The 17,914-nt window shown below is 33.0% G+C and overlaps 2 protein-coding genes across 2 annotated transcripts; one reads left to right on the top strand and one right to left on the bottom strand.

Moving 5' to 3' along the window:
- The first annotated feature begins 6,567 nt into the window (after positions 1-6,567).
- On the top strand, positions 6,568-9,099 carry LOC110671387 (protein BUNDLE SHEATH DEFECTIVE 2, chloroplastic). Its single transcript, XM_058145345.1, has 4 exons — positions 6,568-6,939; positions 7,017-7,053; positions 8,248-8,331; positions 8,820-9,099. Exons 1-4 carry the CDS (start codon positions 6,640-6,642, stop codon positions 8,870-8,872), a joined length of 474 nt encoding a protein of 157 aa, XP_058001328.1. The 5' UTR covers positions 6,568-6,639; the 3' UTR covers positions 8,873-9,099.
- A 5,698-nt stretch (positions 9,100-14,797) lies between these two features.
- LOC110671385 (50S ribosomal protein L12, chloroplastic) lies at positions 14,798-15,630 on the bottom strand. Its single transcript, XM_021833831.2, has one exon. The coding sequence runs from the start codon at positions 15,507-15,509 to the stop codon at positions 14,949-14,951; it is 561 nt and encodes a 186-aa protein (XP_021689523.2). The 5' UTR covers positions 15,510-15,630; the 3' UTR covers positions 14,798-14,948.
- Between the last annotated feature and the right edge of the window lie 2,284 nt (positions 15,631-17,914).

The following is a 17,914-nucleotide window of genomic DNA, read 5'->3' as shown; positions in this document are numbered from 1 at the left end:
CAAATATCTTTAAGTTATCCTTCTTGTTATTTAAAATATAGCACTTACAACCAAATGCTTTGAAATATGAGATATTTGGTTTCCTTCCTTTCCATAGCTCATAGGGGGTCTTTTTCAAAATTGGTCTGATCAAAACTCTATTCAACACATAGCAAGATGTATTAATAGCTTCAGCCCAAAAGTATTTTGGCAAATTATTTTCACTCAACATAGTTATAGTCATTTCTTGCAAAGTCCTATTTTTCCTTTCCACTACCCCATTTTGTTGTGGTGTTCTAGGAGCTGAAAAATTATGATTAATTCCATGTTTATCACAATATTTCTCAAACAAATGATTTTCAAATTCAGTTCCATGGTCACTTCTTATAGATGAGATGCAAAAGCCTTTTTCATTTTGAACCATTTTACTAAAAGAGGTGAATTTTTCAAAAGTTTCATCTTTATGAGCAAGGAAAAATGTCCATGTATATCTTGAATAGTCATCAACAATAACTAAAGCATATGACTTTCCACCAAGACTAGTAGGAGTTACGGGTCCAAATAAATCAAGATGAAGCAATTCTAATGGCCTAGTGGTAGACACAATATTTTTAGATTTAAAAGATGCTCTAGTATGCTTTCCTAGTGCACAAGCTCTACATTGAAATTCATTTTCATACTTAATCTTAGGAAGACCATTAACAAGTTCTTTCTTAGACAATTTTGAGAGTGTATGCATGCTTGCATGACCTAATCTTCTATGCCACAAATAACTAGAGTTATCAAGAGATACTAGACATGTACCATGATTTGTTTCAAAATTATTCATGTCAAGCAAGTAAACATTATTGGATCTATTGGCAATGAACAATGTATCATTATCTAAGTTATTGATTGTACACAGAGAAGAAGTAAACTTTACCTCAAAACCTTTATCACAAAGTTGGCTTACACTTAGCAAGTTGTATTTCAAACCTTCAACAAGTGATACATCTTCAATACAAGGTTTGGTTCCAATTGTGCCATTTCCAATTATTTTTCCTTTCCCTTTATCTCCAAATTTTACATATCCTCCATCTTTCATTGTGATTTTTGAGAACTTGTCCTTTTCACCAGTCATGTGCTTTGAACAACCACTATCTATATACCATTTATCACTTTCCTTCATTCCTTTGCAACAAACCTGAAATTTAATCATTTAGCTTTAGGTACCCAAGCAACTTTGGGTCCTTGGGGGTTAGTGACCTTAGGTAAGGTTCCCTTTGGTACCCATACCTTCTTTACCTTAAAATGACCTTTCCTAAGTGCACAAGAGCTAATCATATGACCTCTTTTGTTGCAATAATAACATGTAACATTAGACAAGGAAGATGTAGATGCTTTAATGAAATGATTCTTGTACTTGTCATAGTTCATGAAACCATCAAAACCAATTCCATATTTCTCATTTGAAATTCTTTGGTTTCCAAGAAGTACATCTAGAGTTTCTTTTCCTTTTGTAAATTTTGCCAAATCATTTGTCAAAGACTCTACTTTAGTTTCAAGAACTTTATTTTTTTCAATGAGCATTTCACAAGTATTTTTTGAGATTTTCAACTCTAAATCTAGTTCTTTAAACATGGCAATTTGTCCTTTGTAAAATTCATTTTCTTTATACACATTGGACATGGCAATATTTTGTGATCTCAATGATTCAATCTCTAAATTCATTTTAGTGCACTTTCTTTTGTAATTTCTATACTCATCATATACTCTAGCAAATGCAAGTTCAAGTTCTTCTACATTAGGAGATTCATAAGAGTTTACCTCATTGTCACTTTCTTCTTCCTTTTGTGAACTTTTGACTTTCTCTTCAAGTGCCATCATACAAAGGAGAGCAGCCTCTTTGTCACTTGATTCATCATTTGAAGATTCTTCACTGTTGCTCCATACTACTTTCATAGCTTTCTTGCTCCTATCTTCTTTTCCTTTCTTCTTTTTGAGTAGTGGACATTTGCGCTTGATATGTCCAGGTTTGTGACACTCATAACATACAATTTCTTCTTTTGAATCTTTGAAATATTTATCCTTGGGAGTATACTTTTTCAAGAATTTCTTGTATTTGCTTCCTCCCTTCTTGAAAGCTCTTTTAAATTTTCTTGCAAGCACAGCCATTTCATCTTCATCATCACTTGAAACACTTGAGTTGTCACTTGAGTCAACTTTGAATGCAACACTTTTCTTCTTATCTTCATCCTTGTTTGACTTGAGAGCAATGATTTTCTTCTTCTTTTGCTCATTTTCAACTTCATCTTTTTTGTATACCATCTCATGTGCAATAAGAGAGCCAATGAGTTCATCATAGGTGAAAGTTTTAAAATCCTTGGTATCTTGGATAACTGTAGTCTTTGCTTCCCAAGATTTTGGAAGTGATCTTAGAATTTTCTTCACAAGTTCAGCTTCCTCAAATCTTTTACCAAGCGCTTTGAGAAGATTCACAAGATCAGTAAACCTTGTACTCATATCCGCAATTGATTCTCCTGGCCTCATTTCAAACAGCTCATAATCTCGAATAAGAAGGTTTGTTTTGGACTCTTTAACAACATCAGTTCCTTCATAAGTCACTTCAAGCTTATCCTAAATTTCCTTAGCAGATTGACATCCTGAAACACGATTGTATTCATTAAGGTCAAGTGAGCAATGCAAAATATTAATAGCTTTAGCATTTATAGAAATTTTCTTCCAATCATTGTCATCATATTCATCTTCATGTTTTGGAACCTTTGTAGTTCCTGGACCATTCTTTTGAGGAACATGTGGACCATTTTAAATAATTCTTCATGCATCAATATCTACAGATTGTATGAAATTTCTCATTCTTACTTTCCAAAATGAATAATTAGTGCCATTAAAGAGTGGTGGTCTAGTGATTGAGTAGCCTTCAACTAATGGTGCGGGTATACCGGCAGAATTACTAGATGAACTAGCCATTGTGGATCACTCTAAGGTTGTAAGACCCTAAGCAAGAGAGTCAAGCTCTGATACCAATTTGTTGTCCCAAAATAGTCCAAGAGGGGGGTGAATTGGACTTTAACAATTTTTCGGCCCTTGCTTGTAGCCTAATGAAAAATTGTGGCTTTGTTCAACTAGGTGTTTCTCTATGTAAAATAAAAGTAATATGTGCTTCAACAATGTGTTCCTAAGTTTCAATTCAAGCCTCAATCAATTTATATGGCAATATCTAACAAAGCATTTATCATACAATATACAACCAATTTCTCAAGTCACTCAAAATGTCAACAAATTTATCAACTCAATCTATTTAACCAACATTCAATATCATGTATATGAGGAAAATTTAAAATTGCACAAAAGTAAGGAAGTAAGGGTTAGAGAAATCAAACACAAGGATTTTTATAGTGGTTCGGCTTAACTAGCCTACATCCACTCTCTCAAAGAACCCTCTTTGAGTCTTCTTTCCACTATTTGCTCTTTTGAAGGCAAGAGACCAAAAACCCTTTACAATTTCTCAACACCAAGCTTTTACAAAGGTAGCTTGACACCTTCACAAGTGCTATCTCAAGCACTCACACTCCCAAGCTTCAGTAGGTGCTTGTACAACCTCTCTTAAATGCAATTCAATATTTCAACACTCACTCTTACTCAATACAAATCAAACTATAAAGAAGAGATGAGTTGATTTGCCAATGGAAGCTCAAAATCTTTAAAGCTCTTGAATGAAAGCAATAAATGAAAAATCAATGTTGGAGTTCAAATGTAAGCTTTCATTAAGTGTAAATGAAGTGAAGAATGTGTATTTATAGTCTCAAATCATTTTAGACCGTTTGAAACCCTTTTGGAACGTTATACACACTGCCCAAGACAAAATAGCCATTATTTTGTCCTTTTGTGCGAAGTTGAGCAGCTCTGGTCAGTTAGCAAACTAATAAAATTTTAGGAGCAGTCAGCAAACTGGTTAGTAAACTAATGTTTTTAGCAAACACATTAGCAAACCGAAAATTTTAGCAAACCAGTTAGGAAACTAAGTCAACAGCTGCATGTCTCAACTTACAATGTAAAATGATTTAGACCTTTAAAAAATGTTTCAATAGTTGTGTTCAAGGTCATGATGAGAAAAAGTAATCAGAAAATAAATTTTCATTTTTGAGCTCCATATGACTAAATTCTCATCTATTCTTTTTCACAAAAAGACCTAAGACTCTAACACTATGCTTCTCATACCTTTGCTTTGAGTCTTGATTTCCATAGCCTTTTTCTCATTTTGTATTTGTCTTGAAATACCTTTGAGTATCCTTTCTTCTTAGATACAACTTCAAAGGTTCTTTATGCATAAGACAAAGAATCTACACATCACTTTAAGGTTAGGTTAGATAGATTCTCTTTGAGTTTTGTTATCATCAAAATTAATGCTCATTTTGAGCTACACGGGGTCAACAATTATTATTATTAAAGTGAAATAAATAATAGTCCCTTTCCCATTAACTATTTCAGAAAAATTAAATCTCGTTTAAAGTTGAGATTACATGTTAAAAAATATTATTAAAAAACTGTTCATTATTTTAAATTTTTATAGGTTAGATAGATTCTCTTTGAGTTTTGTTATCATCAAAATTAATGCTCATTTTGAGCTACACGGGGTCAACAATTATTATTATTAAAGTGAAATAAATAATAGTCCCTTTCCCATTAACTATTTCAGAAAAATTAAATCTCGTTTAAAGTTGAGATTACATGTTAAAAAATATTATTAAAAAACTGTTCATTATTTTAAATTTTTATAATTAAAATATATTAAATTTAATTTGATATTTTTAATTCATATATTAAAGAAAGTATTTTTTTAATATAATATCCAATTAAAATTTCTAATAAATCCTTAATATAGGGTAATTAGACAAAAAAATATCGTATATTTATTTAATGTTATAATTTTATCCAAATATTTTAATTTTAAATTAATTATCAAAATCTTTCATATTTAGTGCAGTTATAATTAAAATACAAAATTGATTAAAGAAATTTAAATTTTATCTACTAAACATATAGTTATGGTAAATTTAAACTTTAAATTTGGTGTACAAAATTTATATTTCAAAATCAAATTTAGATTTTGGCTATAATTATATTCAATGTGAAAGATTCGGATATTTAATCCAAAATTAAAATATTTTGATAAAATTATATAATCACATAGATGTTTAAGCTACATTCAATAAACGTAATATAATGTAATATAATCAATTATGTAATACAATTAAAGTTATAATTTATGTAATTTTTATTATATTTTTATATTTGGTTGCAAATAAAAATATAAATGATGTAAATATTTAATGTATTTATAGTGTTAAAATTAGTAGTGATTAGTAGTGAAGTGGTAGTGGACGACATATGGTGGTAATAGTAGTAACAACGATGATTAAGTGATAGTGGTGATATTAATGGTTAAATTAGATGGTGGTGGCAGAAAATGAGATAATGGTTGTGATGGTGGCAAGATGAAACAGTGATGGTGAGAGTGGCTAAATAGTGGCAGAGACGACAATGTTTAAGTGGTGGTAACTATAATAAAATGATAGTGACAATAGTGTAAAAAAAATAAAAAAGAGTTATTATCATTATATCAATTTTTTAATATAAATATCATTGTATTACTTTACATTAATTTTTTTATTATTAAATAATATAATTAAGTACATAATATTATTATAATTATATTATGATTTTAATTATGTCATATTAAATAAATAAATTTTAATAATATTTAATATAATTTTTTAAATATATGCACTGATATCAACTCGACTTATATACACTGAATACTTCTAATTCACATATTTGCTTTTGGATTGTGTTTTTGGAGATAACAGATCGGCGATTGGGTTAGCAGTGCCTTGGAAATTTTGCCGTATAGTCCATTGATCAAAAAATGCCAAGTCGATTGGGGTTTTAATGCAATCTGACAGTGCTTATGAAAACGGCAGTCAGCTGAGCGTTTTTTCTTGCCATTGAGCATGATTCAACAGCTTTAAAAATACGAGTTTGACTGGGTTCTACTATGTCCTCCAGCACAGGATTTCACGCATATGAATAACCAAAACCGCTTATTTATATGGTGTGTTTTTGTTTAAATGATTTCTCTGAAATTATTATAATAGTAAAAAAAAATTTATATAAATTTAAAATTATTATAAATCTTTATATTATTGTATTTTAAAAATTTTAGTGAAATAAATATACTAAATAAGAGTTTTTACAAATATTTATAAGATATCTTCTTAAATTTTAAATTTAAATATTATATTTTTATTATTTATTTTATTAATAATTTTAAAAAATAAAAAATATTTAAACAATGCACAAATAAATTTCTAATTTATAATAAAAAAATAATTTTATATTGGATGTTTATATGTATACAAATCAATAAGAGTTAACACTAATTTTAAAAAATTAGGCTAAAATTGATAAAAGAAAACTATAATTGGCAAAGTTTCTTTTTTTTTTTTTAAACAGTTAGGCCAATAAAATGTTTTTAAAAAAAATAAAAACCTTGAAAAATGACAGGCTACAGTCTATCACTGGCAAAATCTCATTTGAAGAGAAAAAGAAAGAACAGACTTCGCCATTCAGCTCCACATATTCATTCCCTTTCTATCCATGGCTGCACTCTTTTCTTGCACCTCTCTCCATTCTTTCTCTTCTCTTTTTCCTTCTTCTTCCTCTTCTTCGTTTCCAATCACTCATTTTCTGCCACAGTTACTTCCAACAAAACCAGAAATCCTCTCTCCTTCCCGTTTCAGCTGTAGCCATAGATTACTCCTTCACCCTCCCACCAATCTCATTCTCCACCCTTTTTTCTTGCTCAGTGGCTTCGAAAGGCCTTTGGATACTCAAACTGCCCTCGCCACCGTAAGCGTCTTCGCTGCCATTGTTCTTTCTCTCTTCCTGGGCCTAAAGGTAATAATTGCCTATTTCCTTTCCCTTGGTTATCTGAAACTTTAGATTTTCAAGTTTTACCATTCTGGGTTTTGCAGGGTGATCCTGTTCCTTGTGATCGGTGCGCGGGAAATGGTAATCTCTCTTCTAGTTTCGGTATTGTTGTGAAAGCTGAATTGGGTGAAATTGGAAACTTTCCAGTACATTGTTTCTAAATTTTTAATGTGAAGGTTTGACACAATGAAACTAAGTGAAGAATCTTGCAATTAAGGTAAAAACTAGAAACTGGTGTTCAGAAGTTTTGTATACGTGATCATGAAGGTGTTATTATGTGGTATACCATAAGATTAAAATGAGTTGGAACAATGAATAAGAATTAATTTCATCTATGTGATATTAAATATTAAATTAATTGGTTAACTTGAAGGACTTTTTTCCCCTTCTTCTTAGATCATGTATAATGAAGTGTAGTTCCTGTTGGATTTTCTTAATTTAAACCTGCTCCGATTATCTAGAATGCTTGTACTAGAAAAATCCAGCTTAAGATGATTGCTAGATGCTGTTAAAGGTGTATAACTAGCACTTTTACAGGATCTGATTCGCTTAACCCCAGTTTTGGATTTGATCAAAATTTTATCGCGGGATAGTATGCAATTCCATTTTGCATGCTACTAAAAATAATATGACTTCGGCTGCTGGACTAGTTTTGTGATTTCTCAATACATTGCAATCATGTATTAGTAAAAATTGGTACTATTAATTGCTAACATCATCTACCTTGATGTTCATAAACTGATTGTTTTCTTAGCACTTAACCTTTTCAAGATTTTGCCAAACTTTTATTTGAGCAGGTTGTGCCAAATTCTTGCATGACCTCAAGAGGGTATGGCAGATGCTAGATATTGCATCTCTATGATAGGATTTAAGATCTACATTCTTTTCCTAGACTCTCTTTCTTTCTGGGGCTGCAGGGTGGGGTGAGTGGAAGAGGAAGGAGAATAAATGTTGCTTACATGCTTATAGATTTTCATTATTGCAGCTCAGTGACCGAATATTAATAGTGGAGTCTCCCATAGATAACTTAGTAGTCTGACTCGCGTTGCTTCCTGAATGTAAATGCACTATTTGAGTCTTAATTATTACTGAGATAACTCAGACTGTACCATTAAAATGTTTTGTGTATAAATTGGCCTTCCTGTTATCAGAATTTCAACTTGCTTTAAATTTTATTGGGATTATGCCATTTTCACTCATCAGAACCATTCATTACTATTTACTATATGATGTTGAGTAGAAACAGCTGGTTGTAACCGTACTTTATGATGATAGGTGGCACAAAATGTGTGTTTTGCAATGATGGCAAGATGAAGCAGGAAACTGGCTTGATAGATTGTAGAGTGTGCAAAGGTGCAGGTATTATATCCAAGTTCAAATATTTTAAGAAACAGTTGTGAGCACAGAGGGTGCATTTGATGCTTGATAATGATTGATTTACTAAAATGAACTTTATGTGACATTTATAATCAGTTTATTCTTCCTACAGTAATTTTTAACAACTCTTTGTTTTTGCTTTTTTAAAACAAGTTTATACAATATACGATCACTTGCCTATTTTCTGTTGTGATTGCCATTTTGGTGATTTATTAGAAGTTAATTTTGCATGGCTAGGTCCTGCATTCATATCCATTGATCAAAATGCAATAATTTCCACTCTGTTTGTGGATTCTTTAAAAAAAATAAAAATCTTGCAAGTTCCTATGATCTTATGTTAGTTATAAGTGATTTCTCAGTTTATGTTCTAAATTCTCTGCCCCAGGACATTGGAATGTGAAGTATTTGAAATTATCTATGCTTTCCATCTCCTCCCATTTCCAAATTTAAATCTTATTCTGTCTCTGTAGGATTGATACTCTGCAGGAAGTGTGGAGGTTCCGGATATTCCAGACGCCTATGAGCTTGAGTTCAGCACATATTTTTGACCCATAAGACAAATTTACTGAGGCTTCAATTCTTTTCACCAGGTCCTTGCCTTGTTTTCCCCCTTTATATTCTGTAAATTATATCCCTTCTCTTTTATCCAATTTCTTGTGTAATTATAGTTAAGTGTGAATGACAGAAATGTAAGACTGACTCTAATGCAACTTTTATTCCCATTTAACATCAATTCAATTTTTAAAGCCATCTCCAGCTGCTAGCCAGATAATTCTCAAAGAAAAGAAGATATTGTTCTGTTTCTTCTACCAATTGGGAAGAAATTCTTGAAAGATTGATTACTTTGGCTCTGTTGATTGAATCAATATCAAGGGTTTCACTATTAATAAGCTCAATTTGACCAGGTGAAAACCTCTTAATTCTAGGAGCCACATGAGTATCTCTAGATATAATTTTCTCCAATGCACTAATTTCCACTTCTTGAGCTGCAATGAACCCATGGATGGCCTCTTCAACTCATATTTTTCAATGTTTCCAAGCAATATCCATGCCAAAATCAACAAGAGCTTATCAACCAGCCGAAAAGGGCTTATGGCTCACAAACTACAGCATTGTGAGCCAGGTACTAAACAAAGTTTAGCTTCTCTCGTCATTGCCTTTTTGCCTCAATGTGATTGAAAGAGTTCTTCCATTTCCTTGCTTCCAACCCTGTTACGCGGCCGCCTATCATCCTGTTGTGACCCGGCATGTTTAAATCTCAACCTGCTAGCACAATTTTCCCCACACTATTATGGTGCATAAGAGTGCGCCACAAAAGCAAAGGATCGACAGAAGTCAGCACCCCATCCTTTTAGGGAACTGTTTAGCCTCATTAACTGAGTTGCGTGGGTTTCTAAGCCAAAACTCGAGCAGAATCAAAGGCAAAGAGAGCCCTTTGGGTTGCGAGAAACTACAGTTATGTCACAGGATTGCCAAGCCATTGTTAAACATGTGTCTCAAAGTGTTTCAACAATGGTACCTCCTAGGGGTGGCCACGGTCCGGTTTTCGAACCGGAATCGAATCGGAACTGATTCGATCAAAATCAAAACCGACTTCGAACCAAACCGAAATTGTCATTCTACGGTTTGATTCAAGTTCATATTTTTTAGAAACCGTGAACTGTCGGTTCTGAACCGGATTGAACTTATGGTTTCGAGCCGGACTAAACCGGTGATTTAAGTACAAAAAAATTCAATAAATATCTCGCTCCACTTCTAATTTATATATATATATATATATATATACTACATTCTCTTTAATTCTTAATATTTTTTCAATTTCTCTCAAATTTTTTAAATAATTATTTTCTACAAATTTTTTAATTATCAGTACTCTCACAATTCCCCTACTTTATTGTTTTATATGCTCACTGAAATTTTTAATATTATCTCAATTACTCTGTTATTATTTTATATCTTCAATAAAATTTTCAATACACTCTATTTAAATTTTTTTTTCTTTTATACTTTTTTAATTATCAATTATCATTTAATTTTTTTTTAAAAAGGGCAAGTAATACTCAACTCAACTAAACTTTTATCCTAAAAATTTATTGGGGTCGGCTATATGGATTATCTTTCTCCACTCTAAACGATTTTGGGTTAAATCCTCAGAAATGTATAATGTTTTTAGGTCATATTGTACTACTCTCCTCCAAGTTAGTTTAGGTCTACCTCTTCTTTTCTTTCTATCCTTTAACCCAATGTGCTCTACTTGTCTAACTGGAGCTTTCGTATGACTACGCTTCACATGACCAAACCACCTCAATTTCCTTTCCCTCAACTTATAACTAAAAATTTTGATTCACCTAAATCCTAAAGGAATACATAGGCAAAATTAAGTTCATGCACATTTTTCTAACTTTTTTTTTATAAATTAATTTCATCTCTAATTTTTTAATAAGTTCAAGTCTTTGCTTATTAAATTTTTCTTAAAAATAAGTCATTTTCATTCTTTTTTTTCTTATTTTATTTTGATTGAAAGATTTCTAAGAAAAATTAAAATATTTTTACAAATATAACTTAACTTCTAAATCAATAAAAATTTCTTCTAATTTTTTTCTTTAAGTCGCTCTTAAACTGCCCCTAAACCGTTTCCAAACCGTCCTTCAAACCATCTTGAACCTTTATTTTTCGTACCGTCCTTTAAACTGTTTTAAATTGGGGCTCGAACTAAAATCGACGGTTTAGGAACCGTCTTCCAAACCATTCCATGATGGTTTAGTTCAGGTTCATAATTTCATTGAACCTGAACCGGCGGTTCAGAATCGTAATTGGCGATTCCTGAACCATGGCCACCCCTAGTACCTACAACACTTGATACTTGAGTCTCTTTAACATTTTTTGGGCTTCCTATCTAATGGTTTTGAAGTGTTTATTGTGTTTTGGGTGGAATTGTCACGGAGCTTTGAAGGAAGTGGTAGAGACGGTGTAGAAAGAGGTGTTCGATTATGTCAAGAGTAAAGATTACAAGGAATTCAAAAGGCTTGTAAGAATGAAGGGTTAGTTTCTAATTGGTTAGTTCTAACCTTTTAACAATGGTTGATCTTAGCCCGAGTAAGCTCATCTCACGCGTCACGGACTCTTGCCTCAATCCACTCACTCACCTTCGCCCATTCAACTCAAATTTAGTAATATGATATCAGAGCACGTTCAAGTGTTAAGGCTTCTCGTGTTGTCGTTGCATCAAAGTTTAAAGGTTTAAGGGGATTGCCACTCGAGAGGGAGTGTCAAGAGTCCCACATCAAAAGATAACAAGGAATTCAAAGGGCTAGGGGATTGCCTTGAATTAGGAAGCCATTCACGTGAACTTATAGTCACGTGTGCACATGATCGATATTCTAGCTAATATGACCTTTTAACAATTGAGTTAATATGACCATTTTAAAAATTACAAGAGCCTGTTTGAATGTAAATTTTTTAAGGGCTTAAATAACTATTTGAAATTACTATATTCTAGATTGAAGCATACACCTTTGCATACTATATATGAAATGGAGGTATATGGCTTTATGTACACAAGAATTTTCACTTGAAACTTGATATTTCACCTATCCAAGCGAGTATATATCTTACCTATATTTAGGGTATATATTTGATCCGATCTGATAATGTTAGACTCAAAATTCACAAATTTAAATATGATTTTCATTATATATATATATATATATATATATATATATATTTCATCACTTCATTTATGTAACAATCTCATATTAGCTTCCTTTGAACAAATCATTTACAAGGAAAAATTCAACTGAATGCCAAGTGTCCTTCACTACCAACCACAAAATGTCACTCTCCCTCCTTAAGAGGTGGATGAATGCCAAGGAGTCCTTCACGTTTACAGCATTGGCTCTATCTGGCATTCCACTGAGCAGTTTCAAGGTTTCTGTCAATAACAATGGCACTATGCTATGGAATGATCTCCTTTTTGATCCCACGAATAATCTTCACCTCCGCCTCTGCAAGCCATCTTCTTCTTCCACTGCTAAGCTTCTAATCTTTTACCACATCGATGGTGGAAGGTGATGAAGGATAAAAACAGACTACAAAAGAGAAGGTGATACGTGGAGGTTGACAAGTCAAACTCCTAGCTTTTTGAATAGTCAACAGGGGTAACTCCACCAAAAGGGGCATGTCAAACAATAGGGTGATGACAACTAACCAGATCCAAAGACTTGCAATCAAGATGACCAAGTCTGTTAAAGATCAACCAAAAAATCAAGTCGAGTTAGATAGAGAACAAAGAAGATGTTCAAGTCGGGTAGAGTCCACTCTGCTTGACTAGGTCAAGTAAACACCACACGACCTAGATAAAAGAAGTCTACGTTTAATGTTTAACAGAGACAAGGCACCTACTGCACCTACTTATCTCCACTTATTCTGACACATCTATTAAACGAACCGAGTTAATCGTGAAGCAAGTTGCATTGATAACTGGAAGACCTACTATGACTTATAAAGGGCTTATCATAAGAAGTTCTCAGTTATGGCTTGCACCCATTCACTATATGAGGACCCATCTTAGAAGATAGGTAAGTTTTTTCAAGATCACTCAACCATATTAACTCCTACAAATCAGGCATTCTTGATTCTCCTTTCTTCTCATCTTCATTAATCCCTAACTAATTTAGGGTTTGAACTTGAATGTCCCCTTAAATTCCACTTTGGTCACATGTAGCAGAAAGTTCAATGTCCATTAATGGGTTTTGTATCATGCTTCCTAATTGCAGTAATTGTCGAAATTATTGTTTCAATCTTTGTTTGGAGCTTCAAGTTGTGGCTGTTTCACCAAGCTACCGGTTGACTCTAGAATACCGATTGAATCCCAATTGCCATTTAAGTTTGGCTGTTAAATGACTTCGAGCTGAAGAAGTGTCTCAGGACTGAAGAGTGCAAATTATACTAATCGTACATAAATTTAATCACAGGTGAAAAGACGACGTGATATAGACACCGTAGCTATTTTAAAAATCTATTATCTGTTCTCTCTCATGCACATCCAAGAAATACTCTCCTCCAAATGAACAAAGTCTCTCTCTTCTCGACGCTCTCCATTCATTTGTGCCTTTCTCTCCTTATTTTCTCTCTCTTTCCACTGGGATTTCCCTCAGTTCCTCTATGAAAGCTTTCTACCTACCCCTTTCTCACTCGTCTGGTCTTGCTAGCTTCTACGAAATAAATAAGAAAATTATGGAGTTGTAGCTATGCATGAAAGGACGGATTACTAAGAATGCTTTCCTCCAGTGGACGGAACAGAGTTGAATCTCGAAGAGAACTTGATTTCCCAGAAAAAGCTTATGGAAGTTGATAGAGGGGTAGTATTCTGAATCATGTCTACATCCTAATTACCTGAAGCAAATATATTGAAGGAATGTGTTGAGATATATGCTGATGAAGCAAATGTTGACACTGAAGTAGCTGGTTCTTCCGGCACTGATGATGTACAAATTGGACCTACCTTATTTCACAGGGATCGTCAAGAAGAAACATAAAATCAGATTGGTGTTGGAACCTTTACAAAATCTTATTGCACTCAAGATGGCAGATGATATAAATTTGATCAGGATGCAGAGCAAAATCATTTGGACCCTGCTGAAATTCTTTCCTAGATAAAGCGTTTGATAAGCTTTGGAGGGAAACCCAAGCAACTGAAGACGGGTTTCAGATCAAGCAGCAAGTAGATCCATAAAACTACTTTCTTCAGAAATGCAAGAAAGAAAATCATCTACTAGCACCCAGAGATTCTCTGTTAAGCTTTTCTCAATCACTTAAGAGCAGCAAGAAGAGGAATTGGCCCCATCTTCAAGTCTGCAAGGATGAATTCAAGGCTGCCTTGGGAAGGATTGAACAAGGAAAGGTTAACATGAGAAGCAAACTTTCATTTTCGAAATCCAAACTTGCAGGAGAAACATAGAGAAAGCAGATAGCTCAAGAAGAAATTGAATATGAGATCAGGGAATAGACACTGAAATGCAAGCTGCTCAAATGGACATAAAAAAAGGCCCAAGGTCTCAAGCATGAAGTGAAACTCTCTCAGAGAATAATGTTAACACCTTCAGTAGGTGATAGACCTAGATTTGAAAGCGATGGAGACCAGGATACTGGATGAAGAATTAACAACAGAATTAAGAGAATAATAAGGTTAGCATCAACTGAAAAAAGAAAGACTTCAGCTGTTTAGGAAACATTTTCATGCTTCTGATCAGAAACAGCTTAAGAAGAGCTGCAAAATGACATTACCAGATGAGGGAATTTCAAATCACCATATAGAATTTGTTTTCTGCACAAACATAGCATGTAATTTGATTCCAATTTTCATTTTCCACAGCATCCATGCTTCAATTGGATTCTCATCTTGTAAAATTGGGAAGGAATTTATATGGTAATTTGCTACATGTTAATCAATCCCACAAAAACCCACAAGTACAATCCTAAAACAATGAAAATCCACATTCAATTTTGTGAATTCAAATACATTTTCAAATTAATAAAAAGAAAACTACAAATTTACCCAAGGAGTACACAAAATTACCCTCTAAATTCTCATTCTTGTTTCAAACAATGTTAATCTTGGCTCCGGCCGCTTCCAGCTGCTTCTTAGCGTCCTCCGCCTCGACCTTCAAAACTCCTTCTTTAAACTTCTTAGGCAAACCCTCAATCAGTTCTTTAGCGTCTTTCAAAGCTAAGCTCGTCAATGCCCTAACCGCTTTAATCACTGCAATTCTCGCATTAGCCGGCACCTCCTCAATCACAACATCGAACTCCGTTTTCTCCTCCACCGCTGGTGTTCCAGCATCGGTACCAGCTCCAGGGGCGGCAACCACTGCTGCAGGGGCAAAGGCGGCAGCGGAGACTCCTAGCTTATCCTGGAGATAGTCAACGAGTGTGCGAGCTTCCTCAAGAGTCAAGGAGGAGATTTCGGCACCCAACTTTTCAATTTTCTCAGAAGCGGGAACGGCGTAGATGGGACGGAGGTGGGTTGAGCGGTAGGTGAGGGTGGAGAAATTGGAACAGAAAGGGAATTCGACGAGGAATTGATTGGTGGGGGAAGATGTGGGATAAGTAGAAGGAGGAGAGAGAGTGAGTGTTCCCGTAGAGGGGAAAGGGGTCGCCATGTTTTCTCTGTAGAGAATCACTGAAGAAAGCAGTTTAATGACGTATGGGAAAGACAAGGAAGAAAAGGAAGTGGGAACAATTTGACGGGCTTAATTGCACCGATCATCCTCGTCGCCATTAGATGATATTTTATTCCGGTCATTTAATTTTATTTTATTAAAATAAAATTTTTTAATTTTATTTTAATAGAGAAGGAGGCCTTTTGGTCTCCTATAACAAGTTTTTTAGTTATCTTTCTCTATTTTTTTTTATGTCTTTTTTTTTTCTGACTATTTTTAGACTAATATTTAAGTCCAACCATAAAGACTTATTTCGGTCATTTAATTTTATTTTATTAAAATAAAATTTTTTAATTTTATTTTAATGGCAGAAGGAGTCCTTTTGATCTCCTATAACAAGTTTTTCAGTTATCTTTCTCTGTTCTTTTTTCTTTATGCCTTTTTTCTCCGACTATTTTTAGACTAATATTCAAGTCCAACCATAAAAGACTTTTCCAGGATTTATTCTAATCTTAAAAATCATAACACAGACAAGCTTAAAAAAAAAACCTTCATATATTTTATACTTAATTAGCTTAATATTTAACAAAATCAAACAACTTCAAAGTCCAATTAATATAAAGAATACATTGTTCTGTTTCATCTACAATGAAGAATGGATTGACAACAAAAATGAACTGACTTGTTATCAATTTCTCATTAATACGCACTAATAAATTTTAATAAAGAAAAGAATTTCTCACAATTAATTAAGCTCAAATTAACCACTTGATTAAAAATTACTTGACAATATTACAAACCCATTAACAATCCAAATCTAATCAAACCATAAATAAGACAAATCAAATCCAAATCCAAATAAAAAAATAGATGAAAAAATTATACTCAAGAAAACTGAAAAAAAAAGTAATAAAAAATGGCCAAATCCCCAATATATAGTGGAGAATTTTAAAACCCATGCGAACTTTGCTTGTTTTGAGGGGATATGTCAAAGTGATGATTGCAAAAGATAAGAATCTAGATGGGAACCGATTTACCTATGCGATATTTCACCTTGGACAAGTAGATGGCAAGGAAACAACCACAAAATTGGCAAGAGGAATAGAAATTGAGTTTTGGAGATGGATTCCCACCTAGCACTTGCATGGAACTGGTGGGTGTTGCTCAATTGGGACATCTACAATTGACATTGACAATTGCTCAGATTTATTGTTTACACGAGGAGGAGAAAGAGGGAAAGGAAAAGGAATATGGAAGAGGAAGAAGAGGCGGTGTGAACAATTGAGTAGTGAAGGGGCAAAGGAAATTGATAGTTTATAGGAGATGAAAGAAACAAAGAAAATGAGAGAGAGAGAGAGAAAAAAAAAGGGATGGGGTCGGTTGTTACCGGATAACCTATTATAGGAGGTGAGAGTGATTGTTTTTGCAATTGAAATGAAGTTAAGAGATTTTATTATAACAAATTAAAATTGAGTGACTGAAATGAAATAACACTTAAAGTTGAGGGACGGTTAGTGCAATTAACACTAATTTAATGGCATAGCTTAAGTAGGATGCACCTTGTAGCTCAATTTGTGTGTGTTAGCCTGAAACGCACCAAAAACACCACATAAGTATGTGGGGGTAATTTTGATCAACTATCCCTTAATTTTAAGTGTCATTTCATTTCTTCATATTTAATTTATTATTAAAAAATCTATGAATTTTAATTTTATTTTATAAAAATCTCTTTAACATGTAATAATAAATTTTTAGTTGAAAATAATAAAATTAAACAGGTAGCTTAAGTAAGGCGTATCATGCAACTCAACTTGTGTGTGCCGCATGACACACACCAAAAGCGTCACACAAGGATGTGAGAGTAATTTTGATCAACCATCTCACAATTTTGGTATTGTTTCATTTCATCCCTCATATTTAATTTCTTTTTAAAAAATACTTAAATTTTAATTTTATTTTATAAAAATCTCTTTAACGTGCAATAATAGATTTGTAATTGAAAAGAATAAAATTAAGTATGGTAGCTTAAGCGAGGTGTGCCATGTAGCTCAACTTGTGTGTGCGACATGACACGTGCTAAAAGCACCACATAAGAATGCAAGAGTAATTTTGATTAATCATCTCTCGACTTTGAATTTTGTTTCATTTCATCATTCATCTTTAATCTATTATTAAAAAAATCCCTTGAACTATAATTTTATTTCACAAAAGTTCCTTTAACTTATAATAGCAGATTTATAGTTAAAAAAAATAAAATTATCTTTTTACCCTTCTCTCTCAAAAAGAATAAGATCACCATTTTTCCCTTTTTTTTTTCTCTTTCTTACCTTTTATGATTAAATTAATTAATTATTTTTATTCAATAAAATTATTTTATTTTAATTAACTTTATTAATAAAATTATT

Source organism: Hevea brasiliensis, chromosome 1 (genome assembly GCF_030052815.1).
Source record: "Hevea brasiliensis isolate MT/VB/25A 57/8 chromosome 1, ASM3005281v1, whole genome shotgun sequence".
Classification (NCBI taxonomy): domain Eukaryota; kingdom Viridiplantae; phylum Streptophyta; class Magnoliopsida; order Malpighiales; family Euphorbiaceae; genus Hevea; species Hevea brasiliensis.
Note: the sequence above shows the minus strand (reverse complement) of the source record. Positions and strands in the feature narration are given on the sequence as shown.

What these genes read in the sequence shown, in the direction of transcription:
- LOC110671387 (XM_058145345.1), top strand. Translation starts at nt 6,640, where the DNA reads ATGGCTGCACTCTTTTCTTGCACCTCTCTCCATTCTTTCTCTTCTCTT. An exon ending in CTCTCTTCCTGGGCCTAAAG is followed by an intron (nt 6,940 to 7,016) that starts GTAATAATTGCC and finishes TGGGTTTTGCAG; the next exon opens with GGTGATCCTGTTCCTTGTGA. An exon ending in TAGAGTGTGCAAAGGTGCAG is followed by an intron (nt 8,332 to 8,819) that starts GTATTATATCCA and finishes CTGTCTCTGTAG; the next exon opens with GATTGATACTCTGCAGGAAG.
- LOC110671385 (XM_021833831.2), bottom strand. Translation starts at nt 15,509, where the DNA reads ATGGCGACCCCTTTCCCCTCTACGGGAACACTCACTCTCTCTCCTCCT.